General features: G+C 49.0%; 7 protein-coding genes across 7 annotated transcripts; 5 read left to right on the top strand and 2 right to left on the bottom strand.

The window, feature by feature from the left end:
* Positions 1–2,851: 2,851 nt before the first annotated feature.
* BP5553_04217 (uncharacterized protein) lies at positions 2,852–4,660 on the top strand (the record flags this gene model as incomplete). The annotated part of the gene is made up of 1 exon (XM_032012840.1): positions 2,852–4,660. One exon carries the CDS (start codon positions 2,852–2,854, stop codon positions 4,658–4,660), a length of 1,809 nt encoding a protein of 602 aa, XP_031872533.1.
* A 550-nt stretch (positions 4,661–5,210) lies between these two features.
* On the top strand, positions 5,211–6,344 carry BP5553_04216 (Uncharacterized protein; the record flags this gene model as incomplete). The annotated part of the gene is made up of 3 exons (XM_032012839.1): positions 5,211–5,647; positions 5,711–6,250; positions 6,305–6,344. The coding sequence occupies 3 exons, from the start codon at positions 5,211–5,213 to the stop codon at positions 6,342–6,344; spliced, it is 1,017 nt and encodes a 338-aa protein (XP_031872532.1).
* A 2,801-nt stretch (positions 6,345–9,145) lies between these two features.
* BP5553_04215 (uncharacterized protein) lies at positions 9,146–10,365 on the top strand (the record flags this gene model as incomplete). The annotated part of the gene is made up of 2 exons (XM_032012838.1): positions 9,146–9,903; positions 9,960–10,365. The coding sequence occupies 2 exons, from the start codon at positions 9,146–9,148 to the stop codon at positions 10,363–10,365; spliced, it is 1,164 nt and encodes a 387-aa protein (XP_031872531.1).
* Positions 10,366–11,647: 1,282 nt separating this feature from the next.
* Positions 11,648–12,349, top strand: BP5553_04214 (Uncharacterized protein; the record flags this gene model as incomplete). The annotated part of the gene is made up of 3 exons (XM_032012837.1): positions 11,648–11,650; positions 11,746–12,082; positions 12,219–12,349. The coding sequence occupies 3 exons, from the start codon at positions 11,648–11,650 to the stop codon at positions 12,347–12,349; spliced, it is 471 nt and encodes a 156-aa protein (XP_031872530.1).
* A 677-nt stretch (positions 12,350–13,026) lies between these two features.
* Positions 13,027–14,030, bottom strand: BP5553_04213 (Ubiquitin-like protein; the record flags this gene model as incomplete). Its single annotated transcript, XM_032012836.1, has 2 exons — positions 13,027–13,181; positions 13,262–14,030. 2 exons carry the CDS (start codon positions 14,028–14,030, stop codon positions 13,027–13,029), a joined length of 924 nt encoding a protein of 307 aa, XP_031872529.1.
* Positions 14,031–16,222: 2,192 nt separating this feature from the next.
* On the bottom strand, positions 16,223–16,954 carry BP5553_04212 (uncharacterized protein; the record flags this gene model as incomplete). The annotated part of the gene is made up of 1 exon (XM_032012835.1): positions 16,223–16,954. One exon carries the CDS (start codon positions 16,952–16,954, stop codon positions 16,223–16,225), a length of 732 nt encoding a protein of 243 aa, XP_031872528.1.
* Positions 16,955–20,490: 3,536 nt separating this feature from the next.
* BP5553_04211 (ARM repeat-containing protein) lies at positions 20,491–23,929 on the top strand (the record flags this gene model as incomplete). The annotated part of the gene is made up of 2 exons (XM_032012834.1): positions 20,491–20,693; positions 20,914–23,929. 2 exons carry the CDS (start codon positions 20,491–20,493, stop codon positions 23,927–23,929), a joined length of 3,219 nt encoding a protein of 1,072 aa, XP_031872527.1.
* Between the last annotated feature and the right edge of the window lie 262 nt (positions 23,930–24,191).

Genomic DNA, 24,191 nt, shown 5'->3' with positions numbered 1-24,191 from the left:
GGTTTTGAGGAGAGGTCTCAAGTCGTGAAGCACCTTGTTGTAAAACGTATTGTTCTAGTCACAGCAGAGGACACTGAGGCGCCATTGTGCATTTAAGGGAAGCGATACTCGTCCGAAATTGGGGTTCTAGTAATCGAGCGGTACCTAGATGACTAGGTCAGCGTTCAAGACAAAACAATAGGGAAGAGCGAGCCAACCTCAAGCCTGGGGAAGAAGAAACCGGCGTTGTCGGGACACCAGGTGAGTGTCTTGGATGGAGATATCGAAACAAAGGTACGACACTACAAATACGGTCTCTCGCTTGGCACCGTATCAGCAGTTCATAAAGTCTAGCTTATTTGTAAAGGATGGCAATGTACATGATCATATCATACTTATGCGGTCAGGGTATCTCTTAATATTATCCATAGGTTAGAAGATGCATTGAAATCCCGATGCTTTCTAGCTAAGTGTATCGTGGAAAGCCATGTACATATATGCCTTACCAACTAAACACCTTCTCGACCACATCAATTTGAGCATTAGCTCCTTGATCCTATCGAATATATTTCAATCGGCCTCCCCCTCCATCAATTTCAAGCATCGGCTGAGTGCTCGACGGCGTCGCCCGATTCATGCCATCAGTGTAGGCTTCCAGGTCTCCTAACACGTTCTCTTCGATTTCTATAATCTTCTCAGCGACCTTTGCGATTAGCAAGCTATTCCAGAGTCACTCTTGGCGCCGTGTTGGTCGAAGAAGTGAAATCGCTTTTCGGCCGGATGATAGGTTCTCGACACTGACTAGCAATGGTGTAGAGAGTAATAACAATCCCGATATCTAAACAGAAGGAAGTCGGTTGTGCTCCGTGGTTATTGCCACGTGAGGTAGAAAAGACAACTTTCTGGGCAAGTACAGCCATTTCTTTGTAATGTGGCATAAATCGTATCTCGAGATAGATGTTGGACATGCAATAAAACATAGGTACTCAGCACATGGAATTGTAACACAGCTACGGCAATATCTTCCTTCGGAGTAAAAGATGGCCAATTTGACTCTAGAAATGTCTGCAGTTCGAGCGGGAATCTTGGGAATAAACTGCTAAGTGACCTATACGGGCTTCAACAGAGGCAGGAAAATCAGCTGAGTCGCATGATAGCTGGGCGGCATGTCTGCTGGTGAAAAGGCAACTGCCATATTCAAAGATATCTTTTGCCGATACTAGAGAGGGATAAAGGAACGTCATCAAATGCTATCTTAGAGAAACAACTCTCATGGAGCTCGAACTGGTCCAGTCATCTACTCTGGGTGCATAGACTTGATAGAGTCTGAAGAGCAGAACTCAACCCCCTTACTATCCCAACTTGCGAGCCCAGTCCTACAAATACTCTCCCAAGAACTTCTAGTGGAGCGTAAGCAATCCATATAACCGTTTGACCCAAGCACTTGGTGTTGAAGTACACCATTGTGTTGGTCAAGCAGAGTTTCACGCATTAGCTTCTTTCCACGTTTGATATAGGATCCTGCTGAAGAATGACGTCCTTGCATATTTTAAGAGAATCAGCATGTACAAGAGGACAGCGACACAGTATGATAGCCATGCAGAGAATGGGATATACCTCGAGGCAAGCGAAAATACTCGAGATGAGTCAAGCATGGACGCCTCGCTCCCCACTTTGAGATAGAGGAACTAGTAGGTCTCTAATTGCGAAATTGTATTGCTCTAATGCAAAAGCCCTGTCCGCATCAATAATTGCTGTCTGATGCTCAATCAACTCACGGAGTGAGCCTATCGCGACAATAGAATGATGTACGGCTGATTTACAGTGTGCAGCTTGAAGGACGGGTCATTCCCAGAAGTCAAACCCACAAAAGAATGCTAGTTGTAGGGAGGTCCGTTGCACGAAGAATGCAAACGATCGCTTTGACTGTAGGGAGGCGTGGACATCAACAGATGGACCGGCAATGGCAGGACTACGTTGGAGCGCGACGAGCACGGGTTTGGACATTAGCGTAGCCGTCGCAGGCACGATGTGTTGAGATGCATCTAAGACAAGCTGGCCATGTCTCATCGAAGTTCACTCGTGGTACTACATAATCAGTCAGGTATAAGTCTCGTGTCAAGTCTTATGTTTTCAGCTGATATGCTCGCCCCTGTGCGACTTTGGGCATCTGGGGCTCAAGGCTGTCTGGCTGCCGAGTGGGTTTGAGAGCAGGTGCGTTTTGGTCGCGGAGGCAATTTCTTACAAGCCCGGCTTGAGAGCGGCGCATTCCTATCTAATCGGGCTAGAGTAAATGTGCCATTCGATGCAGGGGAAAGCCATCTTTTGGCGTCTATCAGACTCGTATCCGAGGTAGTCTGCCAAGCCCGTCAACCTTCTCCTGACCGTCATCGTCAGCACAGCAGCGCACCATATGTACTTATACGGTTTAATTCAATTCCATCTGCTCCATTAATCGATATTAGGATCGATCTGAAGGGCAGCCACGTCATCCTACCGGTTCATACGTTGATCCTACTTCGTCAGGTCTGCACGCCGCCCCCTTCCCCTTTATCAATTCCTAGGTATACTACCTACTTACTACCTACTCCATACGTGTAAATACAACTGTCTCCCATGGCGTCTAGCTGTAATACTGTACGAAGTAGGCTGACTCGCAGTAAACGGGCCTACATTTGAGGCTACCCATGCTGCTGTCCCCATGCTGCACTGCCTGACAGATCCCCTGATTCAGGCGTCATTGCAAGTGGTTCTGGCTTCAAAATGTGGGAGCTCAGAGATATAAATATGAGTATGGCCCCAGGGCAGTGTGTTGAGATGTGACAGTTTTCTAGCACCTTCATAGCTGCATTCAAGTCCTCGCCCGTTTAAGATGCGTTTCTCTTCGCACATTTTCACCCTTACAACAATCGGTATAACGGGAGTCTGTTCTGACTTCCTGGGACCGAGATTTCCAGCTCCCGTTGACTTCGCCAGCAATGGCAGTTTGGTAGCCGCTGGCTGGAGGAATCTCAGCTCCACCTTCGATGCATACATTGACGGGAGTCTAGGCGCAACGCCGAAGATTCTGGATGGATTAGACAACCTGACTTTCTCCATCGGCATGTTCTCCATCCACGATCCTGCCGCCCAATCTCTGCAATACCATCACACGTCCGATGAAGTCAAAAATGGCCCAGGCGCCGATGAGGTGGACGGAGACAGCATCTACCGCGTCGCTAGTATCTCCAAACTCATCACCACCTACGCAGGCATGCTCGAGTTCAAGGACGGACAATGGGACAAGCCAATTACAGATTTTGTCCCGAGCCTCTCGAAATCTTCTCTGGACAAAGTTGGAAATGACCTCACTCGAGATGTACAGTGGGAGGACGTTACTCTGCGCGCACTTGCCGCTCAAATTGCCGGAGTTCCTCGCACGGCTCAACCTTGGAGCTCGGATTTGCTATTCCCAAACCCAACGACTGGTATGCCAACTATAGACCCAGCAAAGTTTGGTCTGCCGCCTTTGAATTTCACCGATGCAACAACCTACTATCCTTGCGCGGCAGATTATGAGCTGTTTCTCAAGGATCCGCTCTCAGCCTGCCCGGCAGACCTGTACTTTCATGGTGGCGAGGCACGCCCTCCATCGTTCCAGCCCTGGACAACTCCCGGGTATGCTAACAATGGATTTATACTCCTTGGCATTGCGCTCGCGAATATCACTGGTAAACCCATTGCTCAGGTTTATCATGATACGGTCTTCAGTCCTCTTTCTATGACCAATTCAAACTCTTCCATCCCACCTGAATCAGAATGGTCCCACAGCGTTATTGCTGGGGATGATCCGACCCAGTGGGAAGCTCCCGGCGGTATCTCCATATCTTCCGGTGGACTGTTCTCCTCTCTCAACGACCTCTCAAAATTTGGAACTGCCTTGATGAACTCGACTCTTCTCCCCGCGGACAAAACACGAGAGTGGATGAAACCTGTCTCTCATACCGCTAGCCGCAACTTTTCCGTCGGCGCACCGTGGGAAATATATAGATATACGCACGAGAACACAGGCGCCGTCACCGACATCTACACCAAATTGGGCGACTCAGGCCATTACGCCGGTTTCGTTACTCTAGTCCCAGACTATGATGCCGGTTTCATTGTCCTTAGCGCCTCAACTAATGAGACGCGGAAATCAATCTTAGCAGCCACGATTGCCGACCTCATCACCACTACCATGCTCCCGATCCTCGAGGCCGAAGCTGCCATGGAGACCAAGTGCAACTTTGCCGGCACTTACGAATCCAAGAACCCAGACCTCAATTCCTCATTAACACTAATGCTAAACGACACACCCACAAATCCAGGTCTGTACATCTCATCATGGACCAACAACTCAACCGATATGATGCCGCTGCTCCCGGACTTACTCGGATACTCCACCGTAAAGCTACAGCCGTCAATACAGGAGCCAGGAAAGGTTGCCTTCAGGGCTGTTCCTGTCCTGCCAGAAATACCTGCTGGTTCCTTCCTCGGCCCGTTCCTGGGAATGCAGGCTTTAAATGGTGACTGGCTTGTTGTCGATGATCCCACCTATGGAGGTATAGCGCTGTCTCTATTTTTGTTTGATGTGGGAGCGGATGGGAAGGCAACTACTGCGTCGCCAGCGGCAACAAGGACAATACTAGCGAGGGTTAGATAGAGCATCGTAGATATCTTTCAATGGCGCAGAGACCTCTCTGCGATTCCTCGAGTATGTGTTTATAGAATGATAATGTCAAGTATAGGTGCTTCCAGACGACCGAAATGTTCAAGATATCTGAATGCTACTATGACAACCAAATTTCATTAGCTATCTAAAAACTAATTCAATGCATGTCATCAGTGACCGACAGAATGTCCTGCAGTTCTAAAAATCAAACCATGCATCAAAAGTGCGGTCGCCCGGTTTCTGGCTGTATTTCGAGGACTTATCAGTCAAGAAATTGATATATCAACCAACATACATGCAGCGCGGGGTTAGGGATATCTTGTTCCATGTATGACGATTGATTGTCGGGGAGCCGAATCGGGTATAGCTTACCGTATGACTCAGGCCGAGTCAGGGGTGCTTTTTGTACCTAGGTACCTAGCTAGTCAGTATTCGGAATCCGTGCGCTCATGTACTCGAGTACATATAAACATTCAACTGAGGCCCGGGTACGAAGTATTGTTCTGCACTTATCTTCCTTCAAAGCCTCCAAAGCCTCAAAATGCCTCTTCCCCTGCGAACCCTGGGCCGAGATGGCCCCCAAGTCCCTGCCATCGGTCTCGGTCTTGGGAGCCTCGGCGGATTCTACGGCCCAGCAGGTACCGTCGACGAGAAAGTGGCCCTTTTAGATCATGCACATGCTACCGGACTACGTTTCTGGGACATGGCCGATGTTTACGCTGATAACGAGGATGTCGTCGGTGAATGGATTCAGCGATCTGGCAAGCGCGATGACATTTTCCTGTCCACCAAGTTTGCGCTCCAGCGCCAACCGGATGGAAGGCACACCTTTCATTCTGATCCCGAGTACGTCAAGGCCGCATGTGAAAAGAGCCTCCAGAGACTCGGGGTGGAAACCATTGACCTTTATTACTGCCATCGGGTGGATGGGGTCACGCCCATTGAAAAGACCATCGAAGCCATGGTGGAGCTGAAGAAGTAGGTCCAACCAACCTTCAAATGACGTGCAAGCAAGCGATTTCCAACCTTCCAATTTGATAGCAAAGGAAAGATTCGGTATCTCGGTCTGTCGGAGGTCTCAGTAGCCACGCTTCGTCGAGCGCATGCCGTCCACCCCATTGCCGCTCTACAGATGGAATACAGCTTATTTACTCTGGACATCGAATCGTCTACCTCGGAGATCCTGAAAACCTGCCGCGAGCTAGGTATAACTGTCGTAGCCTACAGCCCTATTGGACGCGGTGTTCTCACCGGCCGGTTCCAATCTCACGCAGACATCCCTGAGGGTGACTTGCGCCGCATGTTGCCCAAGTACTCGGAGGAAAACTTCCCTAAGATCATGAAGTTGGTGCAGCGATTGAAAGACGTTGGCAATGCCCATGGAAGTACCCCGGCACAGGTCGCTCTTGCGTGGCTGCTGGCGCAAGGACCGGAGATCATTCCCATTCCAGGTACGAAGTCTACCGCCAAAATGGACGAAAATGCTGCCTCTGCGCTGCTTCAGTTGAGCGACCAAGAAGTGCAAGAGATTCGGACTCTAGCGGAGCGAGCAGAAATCCAAGGTACTCGGTACCCTGCCGCGTAAGTGTCTCTTTTTTTATTTTTGGCTCCATGGAGTGTTGACCGGTCTCATAGGGTGATGGCCACTCTCTCCGCAGATACCCCGCCACTATAGGGGTGCGAGAAATGGTTCAAGTGGGTGTATGGATGCATAGCGTACTTACTAGCTAGTGGTTTTCAATAAATCCAAAGGTAGATTCGCTTTTAATACTACGACTTGATAAAGTAAACCTAATCATGTCTATAGTTTAAAATAATAAAAAAGTGGTATAAGCATATAGCATAATACTATACTTATACCTATACTCTCTTATATCATGGTCGACTAGCTTGATTAATTTTCCATTTCTACCATATACCGGATAGACAACAACACATTGTCACCTGGTAAATCTCAGCGGCCCTCAGCGCGTTGAGGTATACATAAATAGGTTTTTTGCTTATCAATGAGATCCGTAGCTGGCGGCTGTACTCTGCTTCAGAGTTGCTACTTTCTAGCATTGTTCGCGTTTGGTTAATATACCACGGGTTATATGGATTCAAGAAATGAAGGCAGAACGGGATATTGAGAGCGGGTATTATAGTCTCAAAATATCAAACGTAAGCTTTAGTCGAACCGCTTGTTACTCCCTACTCACCTGCACTGCAAGATAAAAGCCCAAGGTACAGTAACAAGCTAGCGGCGGTAGACGAAGCGACACCTTCTGAATACATTGGAGTTCAAGAACTATTAGAGTATCGCCCTGTTGTCGAAGAAGTTCTTAGCCCTGGCTCGACCTATATTGTTGTTCTGAATATCAACGATTTTCATATTGGAACTCTTCACCTGCCGACGTCCATGGCATTGTAATAACCCTAACATAGTTTCACTGAGGGGGTAATACTTGGTATTCTTGGGCCGCAACCGAATCTAATCACATACGGACCGCCATACTTTTCTTACTATACCGTTATTAATACAATTTATAGATACCTAGGTTCTTTTGAAAACCATAGAGGTTTGCTCTTCGTTGAGGCTAACCGTGAAAACTTTCAAGCCTATCTCGATAATCACAACACAATTAACATAGCCATGCGCATAAGATGGCGCACGCAAGCTGTAGGAGTCACCCAGTATATTCATCAGAAAAGTGTCATATATTCCGGCCGACGACCCGAGAATTATCTTTCACGGCGATGAAAATGGCGGTTCAAGTATTTATCTGGCTGATGTCAGTAGTTCTATATTTGGGGATATAGATGGTGAGCATCTTCCAGATTCTGGCTTTTTCAATCCTTAACACGTAAGGCTCTTTACAGAGGTAACTGGTATATTCAGTCTGTGGTCAATTCTCTATATAATTATGACTGACTACTAGCTTTACAAGTTGCCTGGACTATTCGCGTTGGTCGAGAACTGATGGCTACTATGAAATGGCAGAATTAGATACGTTCTTTAACTTCTTTACACTTGAAGGACTAGCTGGTGGTGCTCTTATACTAGGTCGCTGGATGGAACATTATAAGGATAAGGAAGCACTTTTATGCGGTCAAGAACTCCTGAAGAAAGAATTCAAATTTCAAATGAAGCGGGACGAATCGCTCTAGTTAAGTTGAATTAACCTATAAATAGTAACCACAAAATCTCAGTTGTCTTCCCACCATACTATCACATGATTTATATCTGTTTTAGTAGCTTTGCTAGCAGTACACCTATTATCGGGAACATCTTAAACAAGTCAACTCCTTTTATAGTTCTAGTTATGCGTATTTATTAGTAGGTTGTCATTGGCAGAGCAGAGCAAAATGAGACTTACCTAAAGACATACATGGCATTTCGATCTCTTTCGAGTAGCTCGTGCTCCCGGCTTATTAGCCGCACTTCCCCTCATTGGGGTCGATCCTGATGTAAAGTTGCAGAGCCCACTGCTCGCTTCCACTGCGGCATGCATTCTTCTCCCTGGTGTAGGCAGTGATGCACGCCTCCGTGTCCATGGCGAGGACCTGCCAGGTGGGGTTCGAGATAGAAATGTCGATATGGTCCCCCGAGTTGTTCTCGGGGAAAGGAAAGCACCGGGAAATTGAGGTGAAAGAAGGCATTATTTGGGGCTTGATGTTGTTGCAGAAGTAGCTGATGGCGCCGTCGATACTGCCGCCGCTCAGGTGGCTAAATTCGACTCCGTCGCGGTAACACCCCGCTGCATGGACCTTGGAGGCAGATGCCGCCAGGAGGGCGATTAAAGTGAGAGCTTGGGGCACAATTATTTCAAGATGACGGACTGCTATGATGAGGTGTAAAGGGTAATGTTGCGTGGGAGCTTTGCTGGTGGGTTTTGGAGCTTGTGGTCAAAAGAAGGAAAAGGACAATCGGTTGTCTTTAATCTCTTTGGAACTCGAGAGATGAAGGGGTCTTATATACTTGGAGGTGATCATTGTTTAATTTGAACTGGGCTGCTTAAGTAAACTACGAGGTCGTCGCTGATACGATGGTTTGGACAATAATAAAAATGCCCCAGTAAGTGATCCGTAGCATCTTACTATGTATAATGAATACCTAAGCACTTGTAGATAGAACTTTGGTAGCGAGGAAGGAATCATATAACTAAATTGAGTGTGGCTTTGATAATTCGGCTTCGGCTTACTCGAGTACAATGCTTACTTGATTGGAGTCAAGGGGCTATGGTAATAAGGTAAGTCGATGACCACTCTTTAACTTACATGTAAAGGGGAGGTACCGAAGGTAAGGTACGTACCGACTTGTAGCACCTAAAATAAGCTGCTTATGTAAACTACAACCTATCGCTAATACGGGAAGCCTAAATTTAACCTACCTGGTAGCTTCAGTACCTTTCCCAGCCCGTAAAGGTACCTCGGTACCTAACCTTATCCAAATACCGCATCGCCCAACGACATCGATCATCTTATCCTAGTATCAAGATGGAAGCTACCGTGCAAGCATTCAACAACCTTCCGCGCCCTCAGACAACACCGTCGGGGTTATCGTCTTATTGGTACTTGGCCGTCAGACATGTTCCCTTAAACCCGCCTAGCGACCTAGTTCATTTGGTTCATCCCGAGAGCACCTTTATGCATACTGCAGGGCCAAAAGACATTCTATCTTTACCAACGCCAGGCGCCCAGGCAGATATTGTCGTGCCTCTCCTTCTCGAATCGTTCGTCAAGGGACTTGATAGAGGCCCAAATGGAGAGGTATCTGAGGTACCACCTTTCGCGCCTTGGACGTGGGGCACAAAAGACGCCGGTCTCGCCAGAGCCATCGAGGCGAAGCTCAAGGCCTTGGGTGTGCGGGAAGATCTTTGCAGTATGGGTATTGGAAGCAAGAGAGATAATGATGCATCTGATGAAACCTGGTCCGTATTTCTCAGTAAACTCAAGGAGCTGACAGGACAAGGCGCGGCCGACACTATGGCATGTAGCAGTTGTAAGAAGGGTGCTTCAACGTTTTCAACACCACTACTTCGCTGTGCAGGGTGCCTCAAAGCCTCGTATTGTTCAAAACGATGCCAAAAAAATGACTGGAAGGAGCACAAGAAGGTTTGTGTTAAGAGTCCTGAAAGTTCCCCGAGAGACCCTTTCACGTACTACAACACAATCGCGCATACAGTGCCAGAAGCGAAAGATCTCGCCAAGTCCGTGAATTTGACCCTTCCCACTGGTGCTACGGAAGGCCTAGAGTAAGCTCCCGCGTGTCGAGTTTGTGTGGATAATCCAAACTGACTAAAGCTCCAAGGAAACCAATTCGCCGACTCATCATCACTGGCAACGATACGCCCAAGAATCTCCAGCTTTTTCTTGGACCAGGCTGGAAAAGCATTGAAACTTCCATCTACAAACCAGCTCGTATCAACGTACTTCTTCATCCACCACCGGGATCTCCTAGTTATGCTATTTACGGGGGATTGGATGCCGGCGCTCCCTCATTGTCACCACGCCAGCCGAGTCCCGCTGAAAGCGAGGAGATTAAGACCATCCGGGATCTTCAGGCTACTCTTTCAAAACATTTAGGTTCCCGAAAGGAGGTGACACCGCAGGATATGCAGGTTGTACTCTCTAGTTTTGGGGCCAACTGGGATCGTATGCTACCATTTTACGAGATCGCAGTCAACAGCATGGATCAAGGTGTCGTGGTGCCGTAGAAGTGAAGACCTTGCTGGGAAGTCGATAAGTTTAACTTTTTCCAGCACTAGTATGGATAACTCAAAGTCAAGCCATTTTAGGACTGGTTCGCAACCAATAAGTATTTTGCAAAGGACTGTTTGCAACCTGTATCGAGTTTATTTCGCTCTATAGTTGCTTGCCAAGAAGAAAAGTATGTACAGCATGATATTTTCTAGTTAATATACCTTAAAACTACTATAGCCCCTCACCCCACTAATCCAACCTATGGCGCAGGCATAGTCTATGAGAGGTAGAGCTCACTGCAATATTAGTGCATGCTGATATGGGCATTTTGCCTTTGCCATACCAACCGTGGAAGACCTCGATATGTCCTCTTCGGCCAAGATGAAGCGAGGCTCCACGTTGGAGCGTTTATGCGCTCCACGCCATAACCACAAGAGCAGCATTTGGTAATCTTGCGATGGTAATTGGAAGGCCGGAGTCTCAACGGGGGGTCTGAAATAATAGTCAAAGATGCGTGGGTGTCCAAACCTAGCCTCCTACCGCTCTCCATAGTGATTTTTGTTGCCCATAAAGCCACCAATAGATCAAAAAGCTCTATTTTATGCTCAGCCCTTAGAGGTTATCATCCCACTATTCTTCCTTCTACCCTTAGAGGCTTTCTTCAAGGTTTGTACGTCAAAACCCACCTTGTAAACCTATAGGAGTATTGAAGCGGTGCCCACATATCCCCAAAATGTTTTAAAGCGCATCACCTCAGATAATTTCTTCAATATCATATTTGAACTCCCCATAATTGAGAATGTTTTGGAAATCACCAATGTTACAGTGGTTGGCTGTGGGTGAGCTCCGTCGCTCCGTGTATTATTTATCCGCTCTCAAAACAAGAGTTTAATGTCTTCCATTGTAAGTAGATCGGGGACTTCCGGGAGTAATTCATTTAGGAAATGTAAGGATGGCATTTCGTAGTCGTCTTATTTATTCCTGTAGAAACGAGGTGCCAGTATTCGGTGTCGAGTTGGCTCAGCTTAAGTACCGAGGTACCTTATGTAGTGATTCTGCTGACTAATATAACTGCACGGTGGCCCATTCCACCACAAAGCGCATCACTGTTCGCGATTCCACGTCTCCCTTGTGCCTAGAGCTCCGAAGCTCAACTTCAAGCCTCAACCCACTTGCCTGTATAACAACACCACCAACAACCGCCCGCTCGCACATCGAAATTTCGTCGTCATAAACCCCAGTTATTCCCATCCTCAGCACCATTGTAACCACAAACACAGCTGCACATCATCCACCATGGTAAGCTTCCTCGAGCGCGCGCTCCCAAAGCTCTAAACTCGCCTTCAATCCAATGCTTCCCCCTTCTTACCAAATAGCTAACCCCCTTTCAACAGGCAATGCGCATCGCTCCTGCGGCCGCGAACCCAAGCTCACATAGCCATCTCGCCTCTCACAGCATCGGCGCGCCCTCTGCCCCAGGTCTCCATGACACACTACGCGCAGGTGTCGGACCCAAATTCTCCCTCTCCACATCTGCCTCGAGCGTCGACGCACCGGATTCCTCCCATCCTCTGGAAGCAAGACTCAAGAACTGGGAGGCAACGCAAGAAGCACTGAAGATGGAGGGATTGAGAAGGACGTTCGGGATCGCGGAGCCGATAAGAAGGGGCATGGAGTTTAAGATTGTGAGAGAGGGAAGCTGGAGACCTGCTGTTCTAGGGGGTGGTAGAGGTATGTTTACAGTTTTCCTTGCTGTAGCTGTTCTTAGTGGATGCTGGTGCCTGATTGTGTTCGGTCATGGTGATGATGGAATTGGAATGGGGATTCGGTGATGTGAAGCGAATGATGTGCTGACTTGAGTCTACAGGCGATGTACATGAAGATATCCTAAAGGGAAGGGAGTGCGAGATAACATGGGAGGACATCTTCACCGGCGACGAGACACGAAATATTCCCGGTTTCCATGAGGAGGTTGAGAGGAAGGTCCGGATGCAGTAGGCTATAGACGTGGAATGGGACCAAGCTTGTAACATCAACATACGGACTTTTGCTGGCGTTGAGAGATGATGGATGTGGCATAAAGTTAGGAATTAATGCATGACAACATGGTTCTTGCATTGTCATGGATGCAGCAATGAAGAAGACAGCGCAGGTGACGAATGATAGCTACCTAGGTAGGTACATTCTATCCAAATCTCTCAGGCAGGCCACCAAAAGGCGCCATTCCATATACCATGCTTGATACATTAGAAACCCCCAGCACTCTTAACTATACACAATCCCGTACTCCAGCCCTCATTTCCCAGCTGCCACCACTGCCATCTAGCAGCAAACCACACCCCCTACTTTAAACGCATACCATATCACCCTCCTTCGCTTGCTCGGAAAATACCAGGAAAATCGCTACGTTACGTTGTGTTAAAAGAAAGCACACCCTCGTCAAGCTGTAAATTTCGCAAACCCCTAAACGCCAGTCTTCCTCTCGCTGAAATATCGTTCGTTTCATGATGCTATATATATCACCCACTCCCTACCCCGAGTCAAAAGTATATCTTCCGAAATACCAAGGCGGAGGACTGATAGATGGATGGTGCTCTGTGCCTAAAATGCAACGCGGACAAATCGGTTGTGGGAGTGTATGGTAGGATTGTCGATAGTTTTTGGATGGGTGGTGGTTATTGGATGACACACCGACAACCGGTCGTGCTCTCATTGTCGCTTCTGTCACGGCCCATTCCCTTCGCTTTGGCAGCATCTTCTTCATCAATCATATCTTGGGGGCGTACAGTCATGTGAACGACATTTGTAGCATCGGCGTTGAACCTACAGTCTAGACATCGCGAGTATTAGCTCTCAGTACACGCAGAATCATATATAGCTCAAATTTGTAGGGGGGGTTCCAAGCCTTACCTTTTAAAGGGGTCTTATCATCCAATAGTCTTCCAAAATATATCAATCGTATACTGCTTGGACTACTGGGTTGAGGCTCCCACTCGCTCCTCCACTCCCTCAGTATCAATTCTTTCAGCGTGTACACGCTAATACTGAACGGATCTTTCCTTCCACTCTCCGTCATATCCGGAACGCTGACATTCCTCTTCGTCAGGTACTTCTCGTCGATTTTATATGGATGCCGTGCTCCCGATGTAAGCAGCAAAGTGATAACCAGGACCGGTCCCGCATCACTGCTAGTGGTAACAGCAGCAGGAATTGTTTCTATCGATGGACCAATGCCAGCCGAGTCGTGCCGTGCCACTTCTTGAGGAGTGGGAGCATCTGAAGCTTCTGCTGGCTCCGGCGACGCCGGGGTATTATTATTCGATGTCGATAAGGGGTCGGCAGATGTGTTCGCATCCGTGGACGAACGAGGACCAGCAGGTTTCGCCATTGCCGCCGCTGTGTCGTCGGGCCTCGTCTCCTCAGGAGAAGCCATGTCCGGTGTATTTGTGGTGTAAGCGGAAGAGTTTATGGCGGGGATTTCGACATTGTTAAGATCGTCCTGCGAGCCGGCGCCAGGTATTCTCTGGGGCTTACGCGAAGCGTCTAGATCGGTCATCTCAACAGCAGGGCTCGATGACAGGTGTGGAACTGATCTCGAGGATACTGGATCACTGGCAGTGTGCGTCGTGGTGTTGCCATGCCCTGCGCCGGTGGCCTGAGGTTCTCGTAGATCTGCCATTGGTCAAATGGCCCCTGGTAGTGTAGAAATGCAGGTTTTATGGGGATAAGGACGGTCTTGGAAGACTTGGTGACAGTGATGGCAATGCGCCACCAATATGTCAACGCTGCGGAAGTCGCGCGAGAGCTGGCGACCAGGTACCTTGGTATGCAATTGTATCGACTCCAAGCGATGGTAGGCTGGCTGCTGCAAGCGGGGACAAGTCAGATCTCGACACAAGATGCGAGCCCAGATCTTGGAGTTCTTGGAGACGTGGATGCGTTTGATGGCCTCACACGCCACGCCTGTTCGCGCGGTTCCCTTGTTCCGGGGTTAGCTGCTGCCAACTTTCGTCGCGGTCAGCAATAATGCGAGGAAATGTTCTGGAAGGATTTTGCTTGGCAGAGGCGCGGAAAAGCCGGGTCGCAAAGGCGGAGACGACACAACAGAGAAAAAGAGAAAGTTCATAGGAGGATGAGAGGAGAGGAAAGGAAAAGTATATCTATCCGGAGAGCTTCGAGGAAGGGAGCAGCGGAGGAGGAGCTCAGATCGAAAGCAGCTAGGCCTGCGTCCCGCACATGACACCCGCATGACTTCCATTCCATCAGAGCGGTAATTTCAGCAACCAACCTCCACCTCCACCTCCACCTCCAGCCCAAGCAAGACATTCTTCGAAAATAGCTTCTAATTCTACCCGCCATGCGTAGTATTGGCTCCGCTTTAAGTTTCTTCTTGCGATCTCAGTCAGGTCTAGCTCGGTGTCACGGACTCGCTCCCTAGAAAAGCCATTAGCCCTGTGCATTCCATAGAGACCGAATTCATTCATGTACTATATTTGTTTGTTGCCACCGGTTCGCCCCGGCCAAGCGGTGGCAACGTGTTTTATCTGAATCCACACCAGCTGCATCCGGGAATTATCCTTCGTCGGGGAGATTTATGGCATTTTCGATCCTGGTTTCATACCAGCCAGGAGCAGCAGAAAATGCAAGTGGCATGGTCCCTCCCTACGGAGTAAGCGTCGCCCCAATAAATTGGTGTGGTGTCTTAACACAAGCCTCGTTGTCTAAGACATGCAGTTTTTGAGTATCTTGTTTCTTTATCTCAAGGCTTTGGACACTGGAGGTAGGCCTTTTGCACTGCGCATTTTAATCAATCTAAATACTCAGAGAGAATAGGGCCTTAATGCTTTGAATCATTTCCACTTTTATGGCGCTTTGTCAGTTATGTCGGTTTTAGTACATTTATGATTCAGCTCAGTTCGTGTATCAATAGCCCGAATCGATTATTACCAAATGTTTCACGAAGATACAGCTTCTCTGCTTAAAGTTCTCCATATATTCAGTGATCTCGCAATCCATTGCACCATAAATGTATAGATGTCTTATACGCATCCGCATTATTTCCTCAAGCCACGTCTTCCGGCACAAAGCTTTGGCATGGTCGCAATATGCGACGTACACGAGCGTTGTTAGCAAATATATATCATGCAAGATTCCGCCGGCAAGTAGGCAAGTAGGCAATCTAGACGCGTTCTGTCCAACGAGATACCAGGCTCCAAGTGGATGTAGCATGCTCAACATAAATGGGCCAGTTGTCGGGCAAGCGGTGTCCGTTCCGTCAGCTCTTGGTGGTAACTCGATATATTCATGGATCCTTTAACGGTGGGGCGGATCCTGAAAACTCCCAGTGCTGCCGTTTTTCAACTATATGTGGGCTGTTTCACAAGATGTAGCCATGGAGTATTGCCAATCTCTCAGAAACGTTAGAGATGAACTTGTCCATAAATTACATAATGCTATCGCGAATGCACTTCGCACGGTAAGTAGATGTCACTGGAGGGCATATCTCGCAATAGAGTCGTCCTGGTGGTGCTATCGACTAATGTGAGGAATTGAATGAGTGAAGCCATGTTATGAGGCTCTAACCAACTAAAGTACGAGCAGGGGCCGGGTGCCGTGGCAGCATAGCTGGTACCTTGTCTGTACTCGTACCACACGACCAGGCTCCAAAGGACGGCCAATAAAGAAAGCTGCAACAATCTTCAACACATATAGTCTAAAATACGCGTGATTGAGCAATAACTAGCTAGCTATGTTCATAGCAAGTGGTAAAAGAGGTAACTAGGAGAAATTATGATATAGCGAAACCTATAAATTTAACTTATGGTATATATACATATCCAGCCAGCTCGACTGTTTCATGAAGCCGCCACCTCAAAGTAACGGCAATAATCGGAGCGCCATGATATCGCCATTCTGTGCCTCCGAAAAAGTAACCCGTGCCAGCTCATCCCGCTCCTGCAATCCCAGTGATTGAACCAGCCGTTGCATCGCCCCCATATTATGCGTGCTGGCATTATAAACAGCTTCCAGGAGGTCAAAGGTATACATTGGGCCCTGATCGGCGACATAGGGGAGGAAGTACCGAGCGGTTTCAATATACTCGCGTAGGAGCTGCCGACTGTGACTGAGACCGCGATCCTTCCTAAGGACATTGCTGACTGCTGTGAACTGTTCCATGGCATTTTCGATTAGGAGTGATAGGGCTGGATCATCGGAATTATATGCTTCTTCGGTGTATTGAAATAGAATCTGAAATGTGTTGTCCGGATCGGGAGCATTGAAGGGGAAGGTTTGATGCGGGTAGTTCGTGTATCGCTCTATTCGAGTGAACACCCAGTTCAACGCGTCGGAGTGGAGATTCTCGTCCTTGATATTTTGAAATGTCTGCGTGAAGTAATCGAGAGGCCTGACTACCCGGTTCCCGGCCTGTCTGGCGTCGTGGAAAAGCTTTGGTAGATGGGCGTGGAGTGCCTTCTGAGGAACTTCGGCCACATAGCCAGGTGTATCGACGATTAAACGGACGTTGGAGCCAGGTTGCCTCTTCACCAGGCTCATTTGGCCATATCCTCTAGCTGAACGTACACAAGTGTTGCAAGGTGGCATTGTAAGCTGCAAATAATGGTGCTGTAGAAATTATGAAGGTATATCAGGAGGTGACCTCGGTATGAGTTATGGGTGACCTCAATATGGTGTGGTTGAGTGGAAGACTTCCAATACCAGTGGAAATGAGACACGAAATTTGATAGGGATTTCTAGCCATGGGGAAATTTCAGGACTTATATAACAGTTGGGATACACGAAATATTGTAGCTTCCCATATCACATAGGACAAATAAGCAAGAAGCCAAATGACAATTCCTAAGGCAGGCTGATGTGATGGGCATGCATCAAGGGATTTGATCAAGCGTGTGGAACCAACGTCGTCGGTGTGCAGTCACCCGTGAGAGTCGCATGTCTCGAGGCTACAGACCTTACGACAAGCCCTCGGGAAAAGCAGATGCGAAGCATTGGTAATCCGATATACAAAATATCATTCGACAACGAGGGCCGATATAGGATCGGGCGAGGCTCAACAACTCATCTTGAAATATGGGTTCAAACTTAAACCGGGGCTAAAGTGCATCATCCGACCTGGAAGCGCTTGCCCCGATCCTCGTGGTACGACTGCTCGTGTCTGCGAGGTACTGTCTGGACCTTTGAGAGGCGCCGGTTTCTTTTGGTGTCCTCGTCTGCGAATGGGGCCAAACTGGTGTAACTGGTGGGCAGAGTGATCACAACAAGGCAGCAAAGCAAACAATTCCCCACATAACCTGCACATGGCCATCTGATATGGTGGTACGGAAAGTCTTCCGATTGTTTGATAGTTGCATAGAACAAGGCAGACATAGCTCCCAAGAAACGCGGTCCACGAGATAGTTGTTGATTTGCCGTGGAGGTAGGTTAGCTTCAACCACTCTCACCCGAGAAGTATAGAAATATATCTCACGGCCATCATAAACTGTGACGGGATCAACTGGGAGATATACAGAGCCTGTGAGATAGATAGTAGGTTCTATAATCCGATAGAGAATCGAGAACCCCACGAAGCAAGTTGTAATAAGTGTACTGTAGCGAAGGTATGAAGCCATATTTCCAGCGAAAGGCCTTGAACAGCGACTGGGAACAAACCCGCGCTATTCCAACGGCTCGTAAACCGCAATAACGTCATTAGGTTTGGATGGATTTGCACAAAAAGCAATAATTAAAAAGATGACTCGCATACGGTACCTGTCTGTCTAACCAGGTTTTGCAAAAAGCAACTGCTCACACACGTATAACCACGGCGCTTTCCGGCCCTGGGCGCAAACAAACCAACCGGTCGGTTCGCGATAGTCCGAAGCAATCTAGAAAAGATTGGACTTCTCCGTCTAAGGGCTTGAGTTATTGAGACGGAGCTCGGGATCAAGGAAATCTCTGAGGATAAGTGCTTCTTTTGGTAGAAGGGGGAAATTGAGGAGGCTGTCCAATTCCTAGGTGGTACTTGGGGAAAACACTCCAGATTAGGAACGAAAGAACTCTCCAACTGCAAAATAGACGAGGCGGACAATTTACACCAAATCCCGCGCTCGTGAGTGCTCCATACGGAGTCCAGCGACGACATCGACGATTGTTGTGGACGTAACAGACTCCATCTTATACAAATCCCATGTCTGCATCTTCACTTATGTCGCGCGTCGCAAGCACTTCTGCAAGGAAGTATAGAAGAAAAAAAGTAGTCAGGAATATACAAAATTCCGCAGGGGGTTGGCTTTACTAACTTACCTAGGTAAGCTACGATACTCTGTATGGAGGATTTATCATGTCGTAGTTGAAGCGAGATCATTGACGATAGAAAATAGGGGGGGCAGCCGAGAAACTTCACGACCCACTTCTCCGGCTTCAACGAGGCAAGCGGCGCTGCGTGACATGCGACGACGATAGCTTATCACCAGGACCGCGAATAATCACCGCCGGATTCGCAATAGTATGGGGAGAACAGGCGAAACGTGGGGTATCAGCATCAACTCCAGGGTGGCTGCTCAGCTCCCCGATCTCCCGCCTTGGGCCTGGGAGGTGCTTCGAATTTATTTCGGGCAGCGAACAGCGGTGAGAATAATGTTGAATGCAGAATGCATGCTGACTGCGATTGTGTAACAGCAGAAGCGGTCAGCAGAAATAGCGTCGCATACCAGAGATAACATGTACTGTACAGTACGAAGTACCGGTGCGACGAGACCTGGTCGCCCCCCGGAGAACTGGGTGGCTGTCGATAGTCGAGGGGAGAATTATTTCGAATTGTTGAGATCTGAGATGTGGCGATATTGCCCCGCCACAATGAATGATTCATGCACCCGAGCCCGAGGCTATGGAGATGCAAACTACAAGCTACTACGCTCTTCTACTACTCGTGCTACGACGACTCTGTAGTAACTGTACCCTTTGGACTTTGCCGGTTATGCGTGTTCCTGCGCTGCCCTACGGAGCGGCCGTGGGGCTACCTGCTAGTGAAGGGCTGATGCTCGTCGGATACCTGTCAGGTTCTGCCATGTCCTGTTCTGGCCTCTGCGATTCTGATATGGCAATCCCGGGGAATAAATAATAATAATAGCGATTGATTGACAAAGGGATGTCTTGTTTTGAATTGGAGGGGGCTGATGCCCGCTGGCAGGGCTGGGGGCGTTGGGACGGGGACGGGGGAAAGGGGACGAAGGGGGGTGGCGAAGCTGTCATGGCCGAGTGCAACTGTTTGGCTGCTGGCCAACAACAGCACAGCACATGCAAACCAATCCTTCGGCTTATGGTATTTTATTAGCTGAGGGTGTTGGATACCGCAAGGGGATCCGACCCAAGGGGTGGTTGTCCCGGTGAGAGACTGTGTCCATGACTCCCCACCGTAGATGTAGCCCTGGGGGGCTTTGCAGAGAGACGGACATTATACGTAGTGCTTCGTACTATTGGGATAAATAGCTCTAGTTTCATATCACATGGGGATCATGATAACCCCCCCAAAACCGGGGAGAAGAGATATAGGTGGCAAAAGGCAAAAGGCAAAAGTCAAAAGGGAAAAGGCAAAAGGGTTGATTTGATTACCGATTACGAAGTAACTTAATTAGCTACTACTACTATTATTATTATTATAGACTTTGCGCCGGCTTGTCACTTGCGGCTAGGGTTTTTTGCTGGTTGCTGGTTCGTTGCTGTTCGTTGCTGCTGGCGGCTTCCGCTGGTTGCTGGTCCGGACCCCTGCAAAAAAAAAATTGTTCTGCCAGTCCACAGCGCCAGGCGAAACAAAAATTATTTAAAACTCGAAGCCCTCCTGGTGCGCCCCTGATTTTCCTCAGACCTCTCCCTCTCTCGCTCCCATCCTCCCTCTCTCCGCTTTCCTTGAAGGAACCAACTCCACTCCCTCTTTTCTGCTTCTTTTTCATTGCTCTACATCTGCGTTTGCATTTGCAGTATAGAGCCTTAGATTAGAAGTTCACCAACAAGGGCGTTCGCTGTCGCAATCCGAAGTAGCGCTCACCGATCCGTGCGAGGTTAGCGCGGCCTGAAATTTCTTCTTATCGCCCGCCGCAAATCCCACCATCACCATCTCCCCCCCTCCTCGATCTCTCTCGAACATGCCTTCAACTGTCACCGATTCTTCTTCTCCTCAACCATCCGCATCCAAGATGGCCAACGAAAACAAGAACAGCGTCAAGATTCTTGACGAGCTGATGGCCAAGCTCACCATCAGCAAGGCCCAGGAAGACATCAACGCCGCCACCCACAACCTCGCTATCTTCATCAACGGCCCCATCGAAGAGCACGATGCTCCTACAAAGTAAGTAAAAAAGTTCCTTCTCCAAAAATCGGAATACGCTCTCCGGATTGTCTTCTTTTCTTTGAGATCCCCCTTTGAAACTGGGGAGAAACTGTGTGGCTTCACGGGTTTTTTTTCAATTGTTCAAAGTGCTGGTGGCAAAAGTCCCCGGTCGCAATCTCACCTTCAACCACCACCACCATAGGCATGAAACTTCGATGCTAACATTTTTGCCCTCCAGGACCGTCAATGCTCTAAAGAAGCAACTCACCAACAAGAAGGACGCCAACGTCCGGGAACGTGCTCTCAATGCCATCCAGGCAATTGCGGACCATGCCGAGACCTCACCTTCCGTCGAGCCATATCTGGTCGTCCTGCTCCCTTCAGTGCTCGCCGCTGTTGGTGACAAGATCACCGCCGTCAAGGACGCAGCGCAAGTTGCCGCCCTCAGCATCGTCAAGGCTGCCAGCGCCAATGCCGTCAAGGCTCTCCTCCCTCCCATCATCAACTCCATCCTCACCGCCCAAAAATGGCAAGAAAAGATCACCGGTCTCAAGTGTGTCGAGGCCCTGATTGAATCAGCACCCGCACAACTCGCATACCGCGTCCCAGATCTCATCCCCGTCGTCTCCGAGTCGATGTGGGATACCAAGCCAGAGGTCAAGAAGATGGCATACGGCACAATGGGCCAGGTCTGCGGTTTGATCGTCAACAAGGATATCGAGCGATTTATTCCCGAACTCATCAAGTGTATCGCCAAGCCAGAGAATGTCCCAGAGACAATCCATTTACTCGGTGCCACTACCTTCGTTACCGATGTGCACGAGCCAACCCTCGCTATTATGGTTCCCCTTCTTGATCGTGGTCTTGCTGAGCGTGAGACTGCCATCAAGCGAAAGGCTGCCGTTATCGTCGACAACATGTGCAAACTTGTCGAGGACCCCAACATTGTGGCCTCTTTCTTGCCCAAGCTGATGCCCGGTCTTACCAAGAACTACGACAATCTGGCTGATCCTGAGGCTCGTGAGAAGACCCGACAAGGTCTGGATACTCTCATCCGTGTTGGTAACGTGAAGGACGGAAAGATCCCCGAGGCAACTCATCCTGGCTCTATCCCCACCGTTTCCGCCGCCTTAACGGAGGTCCTTGCCTCTACAAAGCACAAGGACGTGGTCACCAAGTTCGAGCCTGTTGTCGAATACATCTCCGCTCTTGCTGGTCAACTCATTGACGAGAAGGATGCCGATTCAATCAGCTGGACTCAAAGCCTCAAGCCTTATATCGCTGCCATCTGCGGTGAGGAGGACGCCCAAAGCATCGTCGATGCTTTCCGAAAGCGCGCATCACCCGGCGCTGAGGAGGAGGATGCTGAGGAGGCTGACGATGAGGAAGGCGAGGATCTTTGCAACTGCACCTTCAACTTGGCGTATGGTGCCAAGATTCTCCTCAACCAAACACATCTACGTCTTAAGCGTGGCCAACGTTATGGTCTCTGCGGTCCTAACGGTTCCGGAAAGTCCACTCTCATGCGCGCTATCAACAACGAGCAAGTTGAGGGTTTCCCCAGAAAGAGCGAGGTCAAGACTGTCTTCGTTGAGCACGATCTTGATTCCGCGGATACTGAACAGACTACAATTGCCTGGACCATGAAGAAGCTTGCCGAGGTCGGTGTCACGACCACCCAGGAGGAGGTCGAGAGGCGATTGGAGGAGTTCGGCTTCACTCCCGACATGACAGCTAACGAGATCACCGCGCTGTCTGGTGGCTGGAAGATGAAGCTGGCTCTTGCCCGTGCGGTCTTCGAGGACCCCGATATTCTCCTCCTCGATGAGCCCACTAACCATTTGGACGTGAAGAACGTTAAGTGGCTCGAGGAGTACCTCCAAAACTCCCCTTGCACATCCATCATCGTCTCCCACGACAGCGGTTTCCTCGACAACGTTTGCCAGCACATCATCCACTACGAGCGCTTTAAGCTCAAGAGATATCGTGGTAACTTGAAGGAGTTCGTCCGCAAGTGCCCATCTGCCAAGTCATACTACGAACTTGGTGCCTCCGAGATGGAGTTCAAGTTCCCTGAGCCAGGTTTCCTCGAGGGTGTCAAGACCAAGGCTAAGGCCATTGTTCGTGTCAGCAAGATGAGCTTCCAATACCCGGGAACTCCCAAGCCTCAGATCTCCGACATCAGCTTCCAGTGCTCGCTTGGCTCCCGTATTGCCGTCATTGGTCCTAACGGAGCTGGAAAGTCTACTCTCATCAACGTCCTGACTGGTGAACTCATCCCAACCTCAGGTGATGTCTACACCCACGAGAACATCCGTATCGCCTATATCAAGCAACATGCTTTCGCTCACATCGATCATCACTTGGAGAAGACTCCTTCAGAGTACATCCAGTGGCGTTTCCAGACTGGTGAGGATCGTGAAACCATGGATCGTGCCAACAAGATCGTCACCGATGAGGATGAGAAGGCCATGGACAAGATCTACAGAATCGAAGGATCCCAACGCCGTGTCATTGGCATCCACTCTCGCCGCAAGTTCAAGAACTCTTATGAGTATGAGTGTTCGTTCGCTCTCGGTGAGAACATCGGTTTGAAGAACGAGAGGTGGATTCCTATGATGACTGCCGATAACGCCTGGATTCCCCGAACTGAGATCTTGGCTTCTCATCAAAAGATGGTTGCTGATGTTGATCAGAAGGAGGCTTTGGCCAGCGGTCAATTCAGACCCTTGGTCCGAAAGGAGATTGAGGCACACTGCGCCCACTTCGGTCTCGATGCCGAGCTGGTTTCTCACTCGCGTATGCTGGGTCTCTCAGGTGGTCAACGTGTCAAGGTCGTCCTCGCTGCGTGCTCGTGGCAACGACCTCATTTGATCGTTCTTGATGAGCCTACCAACTATCTTGATCGTGACTCCCTTGGTGCTCTCTCCAAGGCCCTCAAGTCATTCGAGGGTGGTGTTATCATCATTACCCATTCCGCCGAGTTCACCAAGGACTTGACTGAGGAAGTCTGGGCCGTCGTTGACGGAAAGATGACCCCGTCAGGCCACAACTGGGTGTCCGGACAGGGCTCTGGACCTCGTCTGAAGGGTGACGATGACGAGGAGGAGGAGAAGTTCGATGCCATGGGCAACAAGATTGTGTCGACCAAGAAGGCCAAGAAGCTCACTTCTGCCGAACTAAGAAAGAAGAAGAAGGACCGCATGGCCCGGAGAAAGAGAGGCGAGGAGGTTTTCTCGGATGAGGACGATTAGATTGCTAATAGAAATAAAAAGGGGAAACGGGAAAAGAAATTCGTTTGTTGTTTGTTTGGCCCGGTTTTGCGCATTTGGTCTGGTCTGGAGTTGATATCCGTTTTGTTTTTACACGTTCTGGTGATTCTTTTAGAATACACGATAGATCAGAATAGACTCTGCGGTCATTGGACACAAATAAAGACATTGGCCCTGCATATCTTACCGTTACCTTTACCTGACTTTTTGCCTGTGATATCTTGTGATAGACCCTGAATTTGTT

The sequence above is a fragment of the Venustampulla echinocandica genome (assembly GCF_003357145.1).
Source record: "Venustampulla echinocandica strain BP 5553 chromosome Unknown scaffold_1, whole genome shotgun sequence".
NCBI classification, from domain to species: domain Eukaryota; kingdom Fungi; phylum Ascomycota; class Leotiomycetes; order Helotiales; family Pleuroascaceae; genus Venustampulla; species Venustampulla echinocandica.
Note: the sequence above shows the minus strand (reverse complement) of the source record. Positions and strands in the feature narration are given on the sequence as shown.